Raw genomic sequence first — 18,530 nt, 5'->3', positions numbered from 1 at the left:
TTTTTTTTTTTTTTAATGACAGCAACCTACTTTGCACTTCTTACATAAGCAAGAAAATCCCTACAGTTTGCATTGGGTGTGAGAATGACATACTCTTGCAGTCTTGTTTAAATTTCAAACAGATGCAGATGAGAGTTGGATTTCTGGAAAAGCAGGTCATTTACTTCAGATTCATTTTTGCTGCAGTTGTGGCTTGAGGATTAATAAAGCACAAGATCTACAATATAATTTGAGTAGTTTTGCGGTACAGAAAAGTCTCAGAGGGGTTCCATCTCATGACAAGGCAGATCACCTCCAACGGATTCTTGAATGCAGGTGTATTTGATGGGAGGTGGAGGTGGCTTGAAGGGTGGAGGTCTTTCCATACTAGAAACAAAACATTGCTTTTTTAATGCTAAGAAAGAGAGGCTTTTATTGAAAATTGTTTGTCTATTTTTGGCCACACCTAGCTATGTTTAGGAATTTCTCCTGACTCTTCACTCAGAGATTACTCCTGGTAGGGTTTGGAGACCATATCAATGCCAGGAGATTGAATCTGGGTCAGTTATGTGCAGGACATGTTTCTTATCTACTGTAATATCTCTCTGACACTGAAGAATTTTTTTTAAGAAAAAACATTCCATTTGTGTTTAAAAGTAGATCACAACATACCCAGCTTGCACTACGAGAATGTCCCGAGAAAACTCTTTAACATACACTTGATCTCTAGGTTATACCTTCTTTTAGGACTTGAAGCACGTGACCAGCCAGAACACCGAAGCAGCAACTGTGACCTACAGACTTATTCTACAGGCCCTATTCATCGAACACATTCAAGCAAACTAGCATTCCCTTGCCCCTTTCTCCTCTCTTCTCACTACTTTCTTTTTTTTTCTTTTTCTTCTTTCTTTCTTCTTCTCTTTCTCTTTTTAATGTATTTTCTATTCTCTTCTTTCCTGCCCCTTACATATATTTTCCCCTTTCCCCCTTTTGGAAATCCGACTATCCCTTTACCCCTCAATCCCATCCAGATTTCCCACTTTGTTAAAACTCTTCACCCTCAGTTCTTAATCTGTTAGGCATCAAGACTGACCTCCTACCCCAAAGAACCAGTACCCAGCACCCAAGCAAAGGGACACCAAGTTAAACCCACACCTCGTCCCCGGCAAGAAAAGGCAACCATGCTGACTCATGCTGTGTGGCCCTCCTTACCAACTATTCCTAATGTGGGCTGTTACTTGAAACCGGACTTAGCTCTAAAAGTATCCCCAAAGCAAGAACTATGCCCAAGATCTCCCTGCCGCAAAGCTTTTGCCAATCTCAAGAAGGTCAGGGTGTGTGATGAAAAGGCACCCGGGAACCCACACACCACAAAAAAATCTCAAAAGACAATGGGGAAACCTATAGTTCCATCATAAGTATAAGATCTGTATTGCACTACCTCTTTACCTGCTTTTCCCCAAATGTAAGATAGTCTCTTGCATCATTTTGTTCCTTTAATTACTTTGTTATTTCATTTTTTTTAAATTTTTGTTCCTTTTATGTATATATATGTGAGCACATATATTTTTATTTCTATTTTTCTCTTTTTTGGGTGTGTGACCTGTTTCCGTTTTCTTCTTTTTCCACCCCCAAATGCACCGGCAATATAATGTAGCACCATTCCCCCCTACAAAGACACACTAATAAAAGGGGGAAATCTTACATATAAAATGAGCTCTTATCTACTAGGGATAAGAACTCATACTTGTTTACAATACAGGGACATCTCTCACCTTGAAAATATGTTACATGGACCCAACTTAGACCCCAGGTGATTAGACACCATCCATCTAGCCTTGAATCTTGAATCCCAGACATAGAAATGACACAGTTCTTCACGATAGCTACAGAAAACAAATCCCATCCGGGACATCCTCAATACTGTTCGGACACCAACAAGTGCCAGCTCCAATCTGATATTCTGACAACGAGGAAAATGGGAACAACTTGACCTAAGAGTAGGTTATCCTACCCCTCCAGCTGATGATAAGACAAAATTAGAAGACTTGTCACCCTTTGGTCAGTCCAAAAGCCAAGATCGCGATTTACAGATGACTGGCTGCTAGAACCATGGCCGAACTGTATGTATCCTGTGACCAATAAAAAAGCCCTAGTCTAGGGTTTGAGCTACGACCTGCAGAACAACCATGATCTCCAGTTCCAAATATCCATCTGAGACAATTGCAGTGGAATGGGTCTTCTGGAAAAACAATGAAAGATGCTATCATAGGCTCCATCCTAAGATCAGCGCAAAGACCAAGACCACCAAACACAGCTTAATGAAATATTGTCACTATTTTCCAGATGAAAGTGAGGCTTGAGGCTTTAATTTTGTTTTCCCAGAGAACTAGAACCAGGTCTTCTAATCAGAACCTATGTTCTCTAAAGCAACTATTAATTAATTAAAAAAGTACATTACTTATGTGAGTCAAAACATTTCTCCAGAGACAAAATTCTAAAATTCTGGAATGAAGAACTGAAGCTGCTAAAGCAGTGCCTTCCCAACTTATGTCCTATCTTCACCCACAATTGTGGGCAAATTGGTAGAGGTGGAAGTAAAATTCTTCTGAGTCCCAAAGTTGGCTGGTTCTAGACAGGTAATATCAGAATCCTTCTATTTGAATCAGATGATTTTCTAAAGTTATCATCATATAAAGCTTTTGTCTATGGTATTATACTAATTTCTTTGTCTGAAAGGTTTTAAATATATAGTTGAGTGTGGGATTTAGCTACATATATGTTCCAAATATAGTCATATCAGCAAACAGAAATATATCTGTAAGTATATTTATGTCCATAACACAAGCACCTCCAATTCTTTTTTATCAATCTATAAGCACCTTAAATTTTACATGTCACAAAATGAATATATTTATCATCTCTAGAGCACAGATATTTGAATGGAAAATCACAAAGATCAATTCAGATTTTATGATCCCAGTTTTATCATTTAATATAAAAATCCATAAAGACTGCTACCCTGTTTTTTTATATGTCAATGAATACTTAATGTATATTAAACAGTAGATGGAATGTTAGGACATTGCTTCAAGAACTGGAGTTTATGCCTGCAGGCCCCAGGTTTGACACAGAGCACTATTAGAACAACTTTAAAACAATTAATTAAGGACCAGAGTGATAGCACAGTGGTAGGACATTTGCCCTGCATGTGGCCAACCTGGCACGAACCAGGGTTTAATTCCTGGCATCCCATATGGTCCCCCAAGCCTTCCAGGGGTGATTTCTGAGTGCAGATTCAGGAGTAACCCCTGAGCATTGCCGAAAAACACACAAACAAAAAACAAAACCAATTTATCAGTGGGAATAACCACTAATTAATGCCTGACATGTCCCCTAAAATGAAAATTCGAGGAAAATTTTATTACCAATATTTTCCCCAGAAATGTTTATTAAGGCCATATGGTATAAACAGTGTAGTTCTGGACAAGAATTTCACAATTTCTTTTGGTTTGTTTGTTTGTTTGTTTGTTTGGGGGTCCACACCCGCTCCAAGGTTACTCCTGGGTTTGTGCTCAGAATCGTTCCTGGTAGACTTAAGAGACCATATGAGATGCTGGGAATCAAACCCAGGTTCTTCCTGGGTCAGCATTATGCAAGGTAAATGCCCTACCACTGTGCTCTCTCTGGCCCTGAGAATCTTAGAATTTCTGACTATCTCTTAGTACTTTCATCTAAAATTTAGAAATTAAGAAGCTAATTATGATTTGGTTTCAGGCATATAATAGTTCAACAACAATTCCTTCACAAGAGTCCACTTCCCTCCTTCAGTATCCCTTATTCTCATTTGCTTCTCACCCATCAGTCTGCTTCTGTCTCTCTAGTGCTTTATCACTAAGAAACTCTCTCTGAATGTGGTTAAGAGACTCTTTAAATGACACTAAGTAGAAGATGTTGCCCAGTGTTAATGATACCTGAGAAAGTAGATGGAAGATATGGGGAAAGTCAACGCATTACAACTGTCTCCTCTATTAATGATCTAATCTAGATCTTTCCAAGTCAGAAAAATGAGGCTTAACTTTACATCCCATTTCAGATTCCTAAACCAAGTGGAACATTTTTAGAAAACGTTTCTGTATGAATACAAAAAGGACAGAGATAAGAACCTACTTACTCTCTATCCCCTGTGGGGAAAGAGGAAAAGGGCAATGAAAGCCCATTTTGCTGAAATAAAACTGGAAATTTCTTAAGGAATACCTTTTGCACTCAATTTCACACTTGACCATCATGGCCCAGCTGGGCGAAGGCTGTTCAGAGATGCATGAGAATAGAAAAATAATAAAGATGAAAGGAAAATTCAGTTTTAGTTTTGAGGTGAGGTGAGTCTTAGTTCTCATTTTATGCCCACTGACTTGTTCCAGCCAGTGAATATTAAGGGGGACTATTGTGATGTATTTGCTGGGCCTGGGCACTGTGTCAAATCCCTACTGTGCGTTGCCAAGATAACTAGAAACTTCTCTGAGCTTCTTTGTACCTTATCAGTTAATAAGAGAGGAACTCCATTTAAGAATAATACTTAAAGTGTTAAGTAGATATTTTATGCTGGAGAAGAAACCCATTCTTATAGATCAGTAATACTCACATTTCTTTTTGGTATTGGCACCATTTTCTCACTCCAGCACCAAAGACTGTCAAACAGAAAAAGAGTAAAGCTGCTACAATCACTGGCCAGGACATTTCATCTTTAGGCTTCTTCATATTACCTGAAGAAGACATAGAATGAAATTAGTTTAAATTTGGTAATTGGAAGACAGAAAAAATTTTAAATCCTGAAACATGTTTTCTCAAAAGTCCGTAAGATATCACTGACTATACTCATGCTCGGGGAATATGTCTCACTAATTTTTTATTTGTGTATTTAATTTTTTATGAGTAAATTTCTCCTTAAAATGTTCCAGAAGTGTGGATTGAAGAGATAATATAAGAGTTAAGGAGCGGGGCTGGAGAGATAGCATGGAGGTAAGGTGTTTGCCTTCCATGCAGAAGGTCAGTGGTTTGAATCCCAGCATCCCATATGGTCCCCCGAACCTGCCAAGAGCGATTTCTGAGCATGGAGCCGAGAGTAACCCCTGCCAGGTGTGACCCAAAAACCAAAAACCAAAAAAAAAAAAAAAAAAAAAAAAAGTTAAGGAACATATCTTACATGAAGCCAATTCTACTTCCACCCAGAAACCATACCATATATTTATTTGTGCATTATTGGTGCAGTCCTGGAGGCTCCAATGAATTGCTAGATGTGACTCTGGTGACACCCTACACATCATCAGACTAGTCCAGGTAATCCTGAGTACCACACAACCAAGAAATATGCATCATCAGGTCCTCACTTTGAACCACCAGTCTGATCAATAGATAATAACAGAGAGGTCTGTAGGCTTTCTGAGCGTGCTTTGGAGGCCCACGTATACCAAGTTCCAAAACTTTTATTTCTTCCATTTTTCCAAGGCCATGGACAATTCCTGGAACATTATACACATTGCATTTTTTTGTAAGAATGAATAAATAAAAATGATAAGCTGAGATTTGTATTCCAAGTTACTCCAGTAATGAAAATTCAGTATAGGAAACAACAGTCTGACTTTGTATTTTCTTTTTTTATTGAGTCATTAACTCTTTTTTTTTTGTTTGTTTTTGCTTTTGTTTTTGGGCCACACCCGGCGTTGCTCAGGGGTTACTCTTGGCTGTCTGCGCTGTCTGCTCAGAAATAGCTCCTGGCAGGCACGGGGGACCATATGGGACACCGGGATTCAAACCAACCACCTTTGGTCCTGGATCGGCTGCTTGCAAGGCAAACACCGCTGTGCTATCTCTCCGGGCCCTCATTAACTCTTTTATGCTTCTATATAGCAAGAGAAATAAAGAGTGAAAAACTCAACATTCTGTCTACAGCCTCATTCAATCCTCTCCAACATAGAAACGGCCCCACTCCACAACTAATCTCAAAAAGAATGATGGGCAGCTGAATCTTCCCAGATGGGATCAGTTTATGGGATAAAAACTCTGGGGGTGTCCTTGGAATGGAAGCCAGAATGTTTCCCCCATTTGCTCCCTTTGCACCACAAGAAAACCCAAAAGCCTTCACTAAACCCACCATGTTGGCAGAAAAGACATGTCCCAGCTTTACAACTATTTGCCATGATGCTTCTGAATCTTCCCAGGAAAACTGGTTAGGGCTGACACCCCTGTGGCCTGTTCAGAATAGGAGTAGGAAGATTCCCTTTTCTGCCTAAAGGCACAGCAAACTGAAGTCATATCTGAAACCCTCTGACTTAGAAATGGACCAGATCCACAACTGACTCTCATCAAACTGCCAGGCCACTATTAGATCATGTAGCAACAACCTCCAGTACTAAAATCTGTAGGTTGTTTACTCTTTCTATGGTCTCAAAAAAGTGGGAGTTGAAAATAAATGACTGAGAAAAATTATAATTGTGCATGACCAATGGATGCTTTTCTTAATCCCTTATAACCATATTCAATTTCAACTCATTGATTACATATTTAGTATTTGAGCACCAAGTCAAAACTAAGAAAAAAATGTTCAGAGGCAATAAAGAGGTCATATGCTGGACTAATTTTATTATTTTATAATATAAAGGAAGAAATAAAAATACCTAATATTTAGGTATTCTACATGTTAGAGAATGAAAGTAGAAGTTTATAATCACACAGTATAACACTTAAAATTTAAAAAACATTTTTGATTCTGGGGACACTTCAGCAGTACTCAGAGACTACTTCAAGTTCACTGTTTGGGGGATCAGGGTGTGCCAAGGATAAAAACCAGAACCTGGCATGAAAATCAGATAACTCGGCCCTCTGAGCTATTTCCATGACCTATTTTCTTTTCTTTCTTTCTTTTTTTTTTTTTTTTGTTTGTTTTTTGATTTTTGGGCCACACCCGGTGACACTTAGGGGTTACTCCTGGTTATGCGCTCAAAAATCGCTCCTGGCTTGGGGGACCATTTGGGATGCTGGGGGATCAAACCACGATTTGTCCTAGGTGAGCGCGGGCAAGGCAGATGCCGCCTTACCCTTTGTGCCCCTACTCCGCCCCCCTCTGCCTATTTTCTGAAAACAAAAACAAACTCAATATTTACCTTTATGTTAAAAACACAAACAGTACAGAAATGCAAAACTATAGTGAAAAGTGTCTTTATTGTTGAGGATGTAAGTTGCCCACAGTATAGGCCATTGTTTCTAAGAGTCAACTATTAAATAGTTAATAGCTAAAATTATTTGGTTTTACACTATTATATTAATTATATCTGAGGAATATGACATTTTACTTCCAAAGCCTAAGAGAAATTGATTAATAAAATATTTAAAACAGATATTACATCAATGCTTATAAAATTTTATTTAACTCAATAATAATGAGACCATTGACTTCAGCATTGTCTTAGGGGAGCAGCTGAGGTCTAGTCCATCTCTAAATCAAGCAGTTCAACAAGGTACCAGAATATTCAGTACAGGGTAAGACTCAGTTTGAGGTTCTATTGCCAAGTGGTGTATGTGATGATAGTGCTTCAATGACCTGAAACTTTATAATCTTAGATAAAATATAAATTCAGAGTTCATCAGTCAACCAAACACTTTCTGAAGTGAGACAGTTGATTATGCTCCTGAATTTATAACCATGGCTTGTGCTGTGAGGTACCTAAACTGATTGAATTGCTTGGCTTCTTATGATTTAAAGAAATGATTGGATTTTTCATCGACAACATTTTGTTAGTTGAGTTATAGAAAGAATTTTGTCTGGACAATATTTTTCTTGCAACAGATTATAATTGTATAGGTTAAGCTATTTCTCATTACTTTTCACCCTGTTAATTCTTATTCATCTCTCAAAATTGATGGCAGGTGTGAGGAACTGTATATACACATAAAATTGCTAATGTTATATCACTGAAAAAATTTTATTACTAGCCATTAATACAAGAATTCAAAGGGGGAAATTTACAAAATAAAAATAAATAGAATTTAAAAAAGCATAAGACTATTTTCCCAACTTTTCAACTAAAATCACATATTTCTTTCAGAGTTTGATATTATGTATTATAATATCAGAGGTTCACCAGAACTAAAATTTTTTGCTGGATTATTTCCTATTATACCTTTTAGGAAACTAGTAACTTTATTGTGTATGCACCACCTGGCATTGTATCTGACAAATGCTAAGGACACAATATGTAATTGTTGTGTGAACAAAGCGTAAGACTCATAAAATATGATAAATGGACTTACCAGTGATTTGGACACTATTATTCTTAGTAGATATATTGACGATTGTGGCAGTGTCAGAAAATGTCCCTGTAGTGCTGGTGAAGACATCATCTAGGAATAAAAGTAGGGTGTCTGAAGTGATATTAACAGCCATCTCAAGGTGATTAAGTACTGTAGAATCAAGACTGGATTTCACTTACTATTATTAAGATTTCATCAGAATAAGTAAAGAAAGAATTCCAAAATATCATGTGTAAAGTTTGTTTCTGGACTATATCTGGTGGTGCTCAACTTCTATTTCTGAAGACGTGGTCAGGAACACTTCTGAAAGTGCTCAGGGGACTATACAATTGGCAGGATTTGAAATGACATTGGCCACATGCAAGGCCAAGAGCCTTTACTTCTGCTTTATCTCTTCAGTCCTATAAAGTCCACTAAGAATGATTGCCAGGAAGACTAAGATCCTGGTATCTCTTTAGCAACTACTAACAAAGTGATATTTTCTTTTGGTTTGAAGAAAATAAAGGAAGACCGGTAACACATATAGCAAAGCTATATTAAAGAATGTCCATTTGAAGATTAAATATTTATGTAAAATAAATCTCAAACCAGGGCCCCATTCCTATTTTACTAAGCTACCAGAGCTACAATTAACAAATAGTGGTAATTTATTTATTAATGTATTTCATATGGTCAATAAAATTAATTTCAAAAATTAAGGTAGACAAATAAATATTGCCTATTTATTTTATTTTCCTATGAAAATTAAAAATTAAAACATGTACTTTGTAGAGCTAATTTGAAAAAATGTTCTTAGGTAGGTTTTATTTAAAAGGAAAATTAAAAGCTCACTTTCTTCTATTTTTTTTTTTTTGAGTGACCAGGATGTGTTTTTGGTACCATTTCTTATTGTTTTTAATCATCAGAATGAATTTAAGTTACATATATGGAATCAGCTTCTGGCCATTTTTTGTTTCTCAACTTTTACATTTAAAAAGCTGACCACTCTTCTTCTACCAGGGACAGCCCTACTGTTGCCCTGGCATTGATTTGCTCCAGAATAGCTTCATACGACACCCTGAAACCTTGTTAACAGCAACAACTTGCTTTCAGGGCAGGGGTCCCTGCATTGCCACCTAATGGCGAGATGAAACCAGACGACACTCTGTGTCACCCTGACTATGACATAGGATCTGCACAAAACCCAGGATCTCTACCTACAGAAACCTGACCACAACTCTCATGATAGTGAAGAACTTTTACTGAGACCACAGAGGAAGATTTTGGGGTTATAAAACTTTGTATGCCTATCGTAGGTTTGTGCCAGGATGCTTCATGTGCAAAGTCTCCCTGTCTTTAGGCCAAAAGGTTTTCCTTTCTATTTCCCCCATATTTTACTGTGCCTATGCAAACAAACAAAACCTGCCAAACTTACCCTTTTTCAATTGAATTTTATTAATCTCTTATCTTTTAAATTGGGGCTCCAAACTTTTTTATAAAATCTTGGGACATGGATTACTTTATTTTACCACATAGTCCCGCACTTTTCTAAAACTAAGAAGAAAGGATCAAAGAAAGGCTGGGGGCCAGGGGCCAAGTGGTCTCAGATGCATTGGCGGGGAAATAAATAAGGACAGAACTAAATATCCAAGCCAAATCAATTCTAATAGAATGAAGGGACCTAAACTTTAACAATTTAAACTTAAAGGGTCCTGTTATATTGGCAGGCCAGGGTACAAAGGGTGGAGATATAGGATGTATTCTGAGGCCATTGGTGGAGAGAGGGTGACACTGGTGGTGGGAAGAGTCCCAACTCATTGTATATCTCAAATTCAACTATGAAAAATTCTGTTGATCACAATTGTTTTAATAAAATAATTTTTTTTCAAAAGCTGACCACTCTTTTTCCCTAACTCTAATTTTCTTGCAACTACTCACCATGATGTGTTGAAGCTGCTCTTGAGGAGGATGTTTCGCTGGGCATCCATGAAGCTGCTAAAACAGAAATATATTCTAAGAGTCAATATTTATAAGACTAGTTATTTTGTTGACCTTCTTTGATCTTTAATTTAGTATATTATTAAAATTGTATGAATTAATATTTATTGTGGTTTTGGGCTATACCTAGAAATGATCAGGGCTTACTCTTGGCTCTCGTCTTAGGGATCACTCCGAAGGGCTTGAGGGACCATAAGGGGTACCAGGGTTTAAACTTAGGTCTGCCACATACAAAGTAAACACCTTACTTGTTGTACTTTATCCGGTTCACTGAATTAGCATTTATAGCAAGGTCACAGAACCATTCTGAATGTGCACTAATGACTTGAAGGCATATTTATTGTACAGTGTCTCAAATAGAGAAGATTTTGGTAATTTCTACTTAAGAAAAGTTGTAATGTAGACATTAGGAGTGGATCTTCTTTCAGAGGTACCTCCAGACAGTGGGTTTTAACTTTACTAATGTCCATCCCCAAGTCAGTTAAAAGAATATGATGAGACATTGAAAAACTTGTCAGACTCTGGTGCTTTTAGTGAAGAATAAATGCACAAAGTACTTTTAAGACTTTGGTAGAAGATGCATGAGGTAGCAAAATAATTTTTTTAACTTTATTGATTGATTGATTTTTGGGCTACACCAGGCAGCAGCAGCGGCAATGATCAGAGCTTACTCTTGGCTTGAACTCAGAAATTGTCCCTGGCTGGCTGGAGAAACATAAGGGATGCCGGGAATCATGTTGGGTCCCTTTCAGGTTGGCTGCATGCAAGGTCAATGCCCTACCACTGTGCCATCTCTCTGGCCCCACAAAAATAATTCTTACTTTTGGATAAGAGACTGTGAAAACAGTACTGAAAGTCAACTAGACAATAGTGAATTATCAGTTATTTTCACATTCTATCTCAGGTACTGGATGAGTCCTGATGCATTCAAGAGTCAAGCCTTTCCCTCAGGTGAATGGCAGCAAATTCAATAAGTATATATGGTTAATGACCTAGATAAATTAATTTTATTTAGAATCTAATCACTGTTAAAAAAAACGGAATTTCTTGTTTGCCACAGAGGCAAGCAGAGGAGAGGGGAAGGAGGAAGATTGAAGGGAAATTGAGGACATTTTGGTGGCTGGAAATGTTCACTGATGAAGGGTTTTGTGTATACACTATATGACTGAAATTCAATCATGAGCACTTTGTAAGTGTAATTAAAAACTGTATAATAACCTTGTAAACCACAGTGTTTAAATAAAGTATTTTAAAAAATAAAGAAACATTGATTTCTTGTGAATCATGACATATTGGAATGCTATCTATAACTTACTTGATAAAAGTCCTATAATATAATGTGAGGCAAAACAATTACAGTAGTACATGCTGTAATCAACAGAAAGTCATTATGCTGATTTATGAATAATATTAGCATATACAACATTTCTAGTTAAGTTTATTCTCATATGTTACATACGTAAAATATGTGAAAATAAATAAATCACTTACAATAGAAAAACTAAAATAGAACAGAAGCAAAGAACAAACAAGCAAAACCAAAATTAACCAATCAAACATTACAAAATCCGTTGTCCTCCCAGTCCTTGGTTCCTCCCTAGATGCCTTTGGTATTTTCAGTTGCAGATAGAGGTATGCTCTGAGTTTCTTTAGAAGAGCTATATATTAGTGCTTTCCAGGGATCATGCACAGGTAAACCTGTCATAGTTGTTTCTTCTTGAAATTCTTCCAGAGGTCAGGGTGACTTTGCACATAGCTATTTTAAATTTGAGTTGGTCAGGGAGATATCCTTATATTTAATGTAATTTTGCAGCTGTACAAGTGATATATATTTTTATATAAATATATATATATAAATATATATATATAAATATATATATATGGGAAACCAAGGTATATAGATGGAAATAGTGGACCAAACCTTTTTGTTTTGTTTTGGGCCACACTGGCTATGCTCAGGTTTTTCACTCAAGAATCTCTCCTGGTAGACTCAGGTACCATGTGGTGCTGGGAATCTAACCCAGGTCAGCAGCATGGAAGGGAAGTGCTCTACCTGCTGCTTTTAGCCACTGGACCAAATTTTTTTTTTTTTTTTTTTTTTTTTTTTGGTTTTTGGGCCACACCCGTCGGTGCTCAGGGGTTACTCCTGGCTGTCTGCTCAGAAATAGCTCCTGGCAGGCACGGGGGACCATATGGGACACCGGGATTCGAACCAACCACCTTTGGTCCTGGATCGGCTGCTTGCAAGGCAAACGCCGCTGTGCTATCTCTCCGGGCCCTGGACCAAATATTTTTAATGCACACCTCCCCCTTTTTTGAGTCACACCCAGTGGCGCTCAGGGCTTACTCCTGGCTCTGCTCTCAGAAGTCATTCCTGGCAGGCTTGGGAGACCATATGGGATGCCAGGATTCGAACTGGGGTCCGTCCTCAGTTGGTCGTTTGCAAGGCAAATGCCTTACTGCTGTGCTATTGTTCCAGCCCCTTAATGCCCATTTTAACAGAAGTCATACAGACTCATATCATTTTTTTTCTGCTGGTTTATTTTAAACAGACCATCTGCTCTCACTGTGACTTTATTCACCACTTGCTAAGGTAGATGATGAGAAACAAAACAGAAAGCAAACATAGTTAAACTTCAGTTTTCTGAGGAATAATTTGATCCTCTCAATGTTAGAATGAAAATATGTCCCAAAATATGTATCTTGGCTACTTAGAAGGCTAGATTTAGCATTCATATATATATATATATATTTTTGTTTGTTTGTTTGTTTGTTTGTTTTTTGGGTCACACCTGGCAGTGCTCAGGGGTTACTCCTGGCTCTATGCTCAGAAATCGCTCCTGACAGGCACGGGGGACCATATGGGACGCCGAGATTTGAACCACGGACCTTCTGCATGAAAGGCAAACGCCTTACCTCCATGCTATCTCTCTGGCCCCAACATTCATATTTTAATGATGGTCATCAAATGATCATATGATCACTCTGGACAAGAACTTGGTGCTGAAAAGAAGTAAAGTGATAAGCATGATACCCCTTCAGTAATAGTGTTGTAAACCATGGGGTCTAAAATGAAAAAAGGGGGAAAAAAGAGAGAGGGAATATTTGAATTGAGACAGACTATGGGAGTGGGGGTAAACCAGAAGGAAATTCGGGAAATTGTGGTGAGAAATAAACACTGGTGAAGGGATGGATGTTGAAACATTGCGTGGCTGAAACTCAATTATCAACAACTCCTTTTTTTTTTAATCAACAACTTTTAAACTCTGTATCTCACTATGATGTGGTTAAAAAAAGATAATTATGCTTCATAAAGTAAAAAACTGGGAAGAATTTCTGAATTCTAGTAAAAACCTCTACAATTTGATAAACAAAATGAAAAGGAGAGCTGGAGAAATAGTATATGGTTTAAGGCATTTGCCTTGCATGCAGTAGCCCTGGTTTAAGCTCTAGCAACACATACGGTCCCTGGTCACTAGTAGTAGTTACCACTGAACACAGTCAGGAAGAAACCTTTATGTTACCAGGTGTGGCTCACACTCCTGATGACAAAAAATGACATATATACTTATAAATTTAATGTAAGTGCAATGTTCTTAGAATCTTTTAGTGATATCTAAATATGTATGAACTATATAAAAATGAATGTATAAGAGGACTGGAGAGATAGTACAGTGGGTAAGGCACTGCCTTGTAGGTAACACACTTGGGATTGATTCCTGGAAGCCCTGATAGTCTCCTAAGACTTGCCAGGTGTGATCCCTGAGTCCCTGAGTACAGAACTAGATGTAAACCCTGAGTGCAAAAACCAAAATAAAAAAAATGAATAAATAAAAGAAAATCAATGTATAAGAATATGCTTGAGATGTTTATAGATAACAAGAGTCAAAGAAATTCACCAGAAATTCATCCATACTTCTTCTTCTTCTGCCTTTGAATATTTCATAAATTTGCTGAAATTAAAATACCAGAAACAAACATCCTATTACCAATACCTGTCATGAATCTTGATAAATGTGTCGCCTATTATTGTGTGTCACATTATATACAATTCGACAAGTAAAAACATGTAAAAACAATCAATATTAATTTGTGTCCTATTGTGCTTTTGTGAATGATGATAAAAAGAACAACTCACTGGTGTAAAGTTTTTTTCTCTAAGATTATGGATTAAAAATGACAGGAGTGTAACAATATTTTTATATTCATTTTTATATTCATACTTCATTTTCATATTCACAAAACTGTGGAAACTTAATGTTGAGAAGAGTAATTTCCTGGGTTTTAGATTATTTCATATCTCACAATTTAGAAAGCTGTATTGGAAGACTAGTAAAGATAGATTGAAGGAACATCCATTTTAAAGTGGGGGAATGGAATAGGAAGGTTTCACATTCACAACTGTCCATTTAATTATCAAATCTATTTCATAAGCCAGGAATATATTTGTGTAAATGATAAGGTCCTTTTAAAATTGACTTTCATAAGTTTATTTTATAACAAATTTTATGCTTTTCTCTCGGTGCAAATATCTTAAAATATAAAGCACATTTTTTTGTGTAGTGTGAGAGGTTAAAGCATATTTTAATAGTTTTTCTATATGTAGTAAGTGTCCTACGGAATTTGTTGAACATGCTCTTTTTATTTTCAGTCATCTTCTATGTCTCTTTGGATATAGCTAATTCCAAACATTTGTGTAGTTGTTTTTTATGCCTGATTTTCAAATATGTCCTTTGTAGTCTTGTATTTGGACACTCAGTCATGGTCACCTGTTATATTATTAAATATATATTAAAATATGTTATGAAACATTATAGAGGATCTTTAACAGACTAATGAGAGAAGTGTGTAATGGATTGAGATTGATCCATACAAAATTTGAGAACTTGAGAATCATATGAGAGAAAAAATTAACTAAAAAATAACAAGCATAAATATCATGCTCATTCCTTATCTTACTTCATTTACAAAGATCAAGTTACCAAGAACCAATTACTGAGATACTTAACATAAAAGACTTGGAGATAATTTAAATGAATACTTTCCAAAAGGAACATACACATTGATTCTTCATGCCAAAAAACTTTGGAGTTAAATACATATTGTTGCACCTAAAGTATGTAAGTTCTTATCTGTTCTTGGCTTCAACTACATTCCTGATCTTTCCACCACCCTTTGTCTTTATACCACAAGAAATTGCATGTTTTCTATCCAAAATTTGTAATAACTACTAAAGTAGTATCAGGAGATACCTTTTCCTGTTTTCAATCTTTTAGTTGGCCAGATTAGAAACATTTTAGGAACACCAGCAGTAGTGTCTATTGATGTTTCTCTAAATCCATATAGCCAAAACAATTAAGTGAAAAATTGTTGACATTATGTTTTCTGATTTTGAATGAATCTATCAAGTTATAGTTATAAAACTACATAGTAATGCACTAAAGACATAATTTTAGACAAATAAAAATAAGATTAAAAGCTCAGAGGTAAGTTGGACAAAAAATGATAGTTAACATATGACAAAGGACATTAAGTGGAGCAAGGAAAGCTTATTTTAAAATGGTGCTGGAAAAATTGGTTAGTCCTATATAAAATCAACAACAACTACAAAAATAAAACTAGACCCCTATCTCAGACCACATGTAAAGGTTAAGGTTAATTCAAAATGACTACAAAATAGATATTAGACTTATATCCATAAAATATGAGGAAAACAGACAAAATCCTCACAAACTGCCTTCAGAGGAGTCTTGTATGAGATAACCTAGTTAACAAAGAAAACAAGCAAAATGGGGTTATACCTATTAAAAATATCTGCACAGTGAAATGAATTATGATTAAAATAAAAAATAACCTAATGAATGGGAGAAAAGATACCGCATGATGTACATCTGACAAGATAGATATATTCAAAATATGGAACCTACTTAGGGCTAAACAATAACAAAAATCTAAAAAAGAAAACCATTAAAAATCAAGGAAAAAAACACTTTCTCTAAAACTACAGATGGCAATAGACATGTGTTCAACATCGTTGATTGCCAGGAATATGCAAATTGAAATGACAATGAAATATCACTTCATTCTAGTGATAATGTTTTATATGAAAAATTACTGACAGGAATGCAGTGAAAAATGAACTCAGATATTGTTAGTGGTACTTTTGTCTTCTTCAGCACTTATGGAAAACATTATGGAGACTTCACAAGAAATTAGAAATAAAAGTGCCATATGATCAAGTGATTCCACTTCTGGGCATCCATGCCAACAACACAAAACATTAATTTAAAATAGATGTTGCGAGACCGGAAAGGTGGCGCAAGCTGTCAGGTGTCTGCCTTGCCTGTCCTAGCCTAGGACGGATCTCCGTTCGATCCCTTCACATCCCATATGGTCCCCCAAGCCAGGGGCAATTTCTGAGCGCATGGCCAGGAGTAAAATAGATGTTGCTCTACTCTTGATAGCCAAGATCTGGAAGCAGTCCAGCCTGTCACAAAACAACTAAATAAATTGTGGTATAGATACACAATGAGATATGTTTCAACTATGAGAAAAGATGAAATCTTACATTTAGTTTGAGCTTGGATGAAACTGGCGCTGTCATGCTAAATGAATGAAGCCAGATAAAAAGACAATGGCTATTGATAATTTGTGGAGTTTAAAGAGACAAAGTAAGGAATATCCATTGAAAACAAAGTGAGTTTGTTGACAACAGAACTGGGATTGGAAATCAGTTGCTTGACTTGTATTCAGCAGACTGAAGTTCAATCCACGGCACTGCATATGGTCTCCAAAGCCTCATCAGGAATGCTCCCTGTGCATAGAGCCAGGAGTAAGCTCTTAAGACGTCCAAGTATGGCCCCCAAACAGAAACAAAATGGAGTTGAGAATTGAGACTGCCAGTGGAATGGGAAGAGACAGAAGTGGAGGATATTGACATGTTGGTTGTGGTCCAGAAGCAATGTAAGCATAAAATAATAATAGTAATACTAATATTAACTATTATTTATTAGCACACTTTAAAATAGAGAAACAATGATATTGTAAAAATACAAAAAATAATTTCTGGGGCTCACGTTGGGTTTCTTGTTAATTTTGATTAGTGACAATCAAATTCTAGGTAATTTTCTTTCCCTAAATAAAATCATAGCTTGCTCTTTAACTCTACTAGTTAATCATTTCTCAGGTCCTACTTTCCTCCTTAAGTCTTTAAGTCGATTATATTTAAATTGGCAATCCAGGGTCCAGAGCAATAGAAATTATGAGTAAGTCACTTGATGTGTTTTTAGTAAGCCCAAGTTTGCTCCCCGGTACTATATATGTTCTTCTGAGCATAAAGCTAGAACTAAGTCATGAGTACTGCTGGGTATGGCATAAACACTGTCTCCAACTTCCCCCAAACCCAAACCAAATATAAAAAGGCAGCCAATCCTTGCCCTTGATTCATAATCTCACCTTGATTCATTAATTTCATTCATAATCTTCACTTCTTCACTGCATTTCCCCCTTCATATTACATATGCCCTTTCCACTTAGATTTGTTTATTTATAAATTGTATATAGCTATTATAAAAATTTTTTAAATTTGGGGCCAGAGTGATAGCACAGCAGTAGGGTATTTGCCTTGCATTTGGCTGACCCAGAACAGACCTGGGTTCGATCCCCCATGTCCCATATGTCCCCCGAGCCAGGAGTGATTTCTGATCACATAGCCATGAGTAACCCTTGACTGTCACTGGGTGAGGCCTCAAAACAAAATGCAAAAAACAAACAACAACAACAACAACAAAAACTTAAACATGGTTGATATATATGGATTTTGCTAGCATGATTATAACCTAAACATGTAATTGTTTAATATATTTTTGGATGAATGAATGAGGTCTGTAGGACTCAAGGGGCTGAGTTATACTTACAGTTTTCAGCATCATTTTCTCTCGAGGTTGAGGAGTAGTTGAAACCTTGGGAAGTCACATTGGAATGGCTGGCTAAAAGACAAAAACATTCAAAATCTAATCTTTTGGTTTGGTTTGGGGCAACACCCAGCAGTAATCATGGGCTAATCCTTTCTCTGTGCTCATGAGTGACCCCTGGGGCTGCTGAGAGGATCATATCCAGAGCTGGAAATCAAGCCAGTGTCAGTGGATGTGACTGCAGGCAAGGTGCTACTTCTATATTACAACAAGAACAAAAATAACTTTAGTTTAATGTTTACTTCTGATGTGTTGAACTTCTTTAGTATTTTGTTTATGGTTTGGTAGCATACT

At 36.6% G+C, this 18,530-nt stretch overlaps 1 protein-coding gene across 1 annotated transcript in view; it reads right to left on the bottom strand.

Annotated features, from left to right (window-relative positions):
• Positions 1–203: 203 nt before the first annotated feature.
• The window catches only part of CD96 (CD96 molecule), a 103,340-nt gene continuing 85,013 nt past the window's right edge, over positions 204–18,530 (bottom strand). The window contains exons 11-15 of the mRNA XM_049785608.1: positions 18,180–18,251; positions 10,204–10,260; positions 8,287–8,376; positions 4,622–4,742; positions 204–366 (exon numbers count right to left, since the gene is read on the bottom strand). Of these exons, the coding sequence (XP_049641565.1) occupies positions 258–366; positions 4,622–4,742; positions 8,287–8,376; positions 10,204–10,260; positions 18,180–18,251 (449 nt within the window). The 3' untranslated portion in view covers positions 204–257. The remainder of the gene's footprint in view (positions 367–4,621; positions 4,743–8,286; positions 8,377–10,203; positions 10,261–18,179; positions 18,252–18,530) is intronic.

Source organism: Suncus etruscus, chromosome 13, assembly GCF_024139225.1.
Source record: "Suncus etruscus isolate mSunEtr1 chromosome 13, mSunEtr1.pri.cur, whole genome shotgun sequence".
NCBI lineage: Eukaryota > Metazoa > Chordata > Mammalia > Eulipotyphla > Soricidae > Suncus > Suncus etruscus.
The sequence above is the reverse complement of the archived record's forward strand: the minus strand, read 5'-3'. Positions and strand labels throughout refer to the sequence as shown.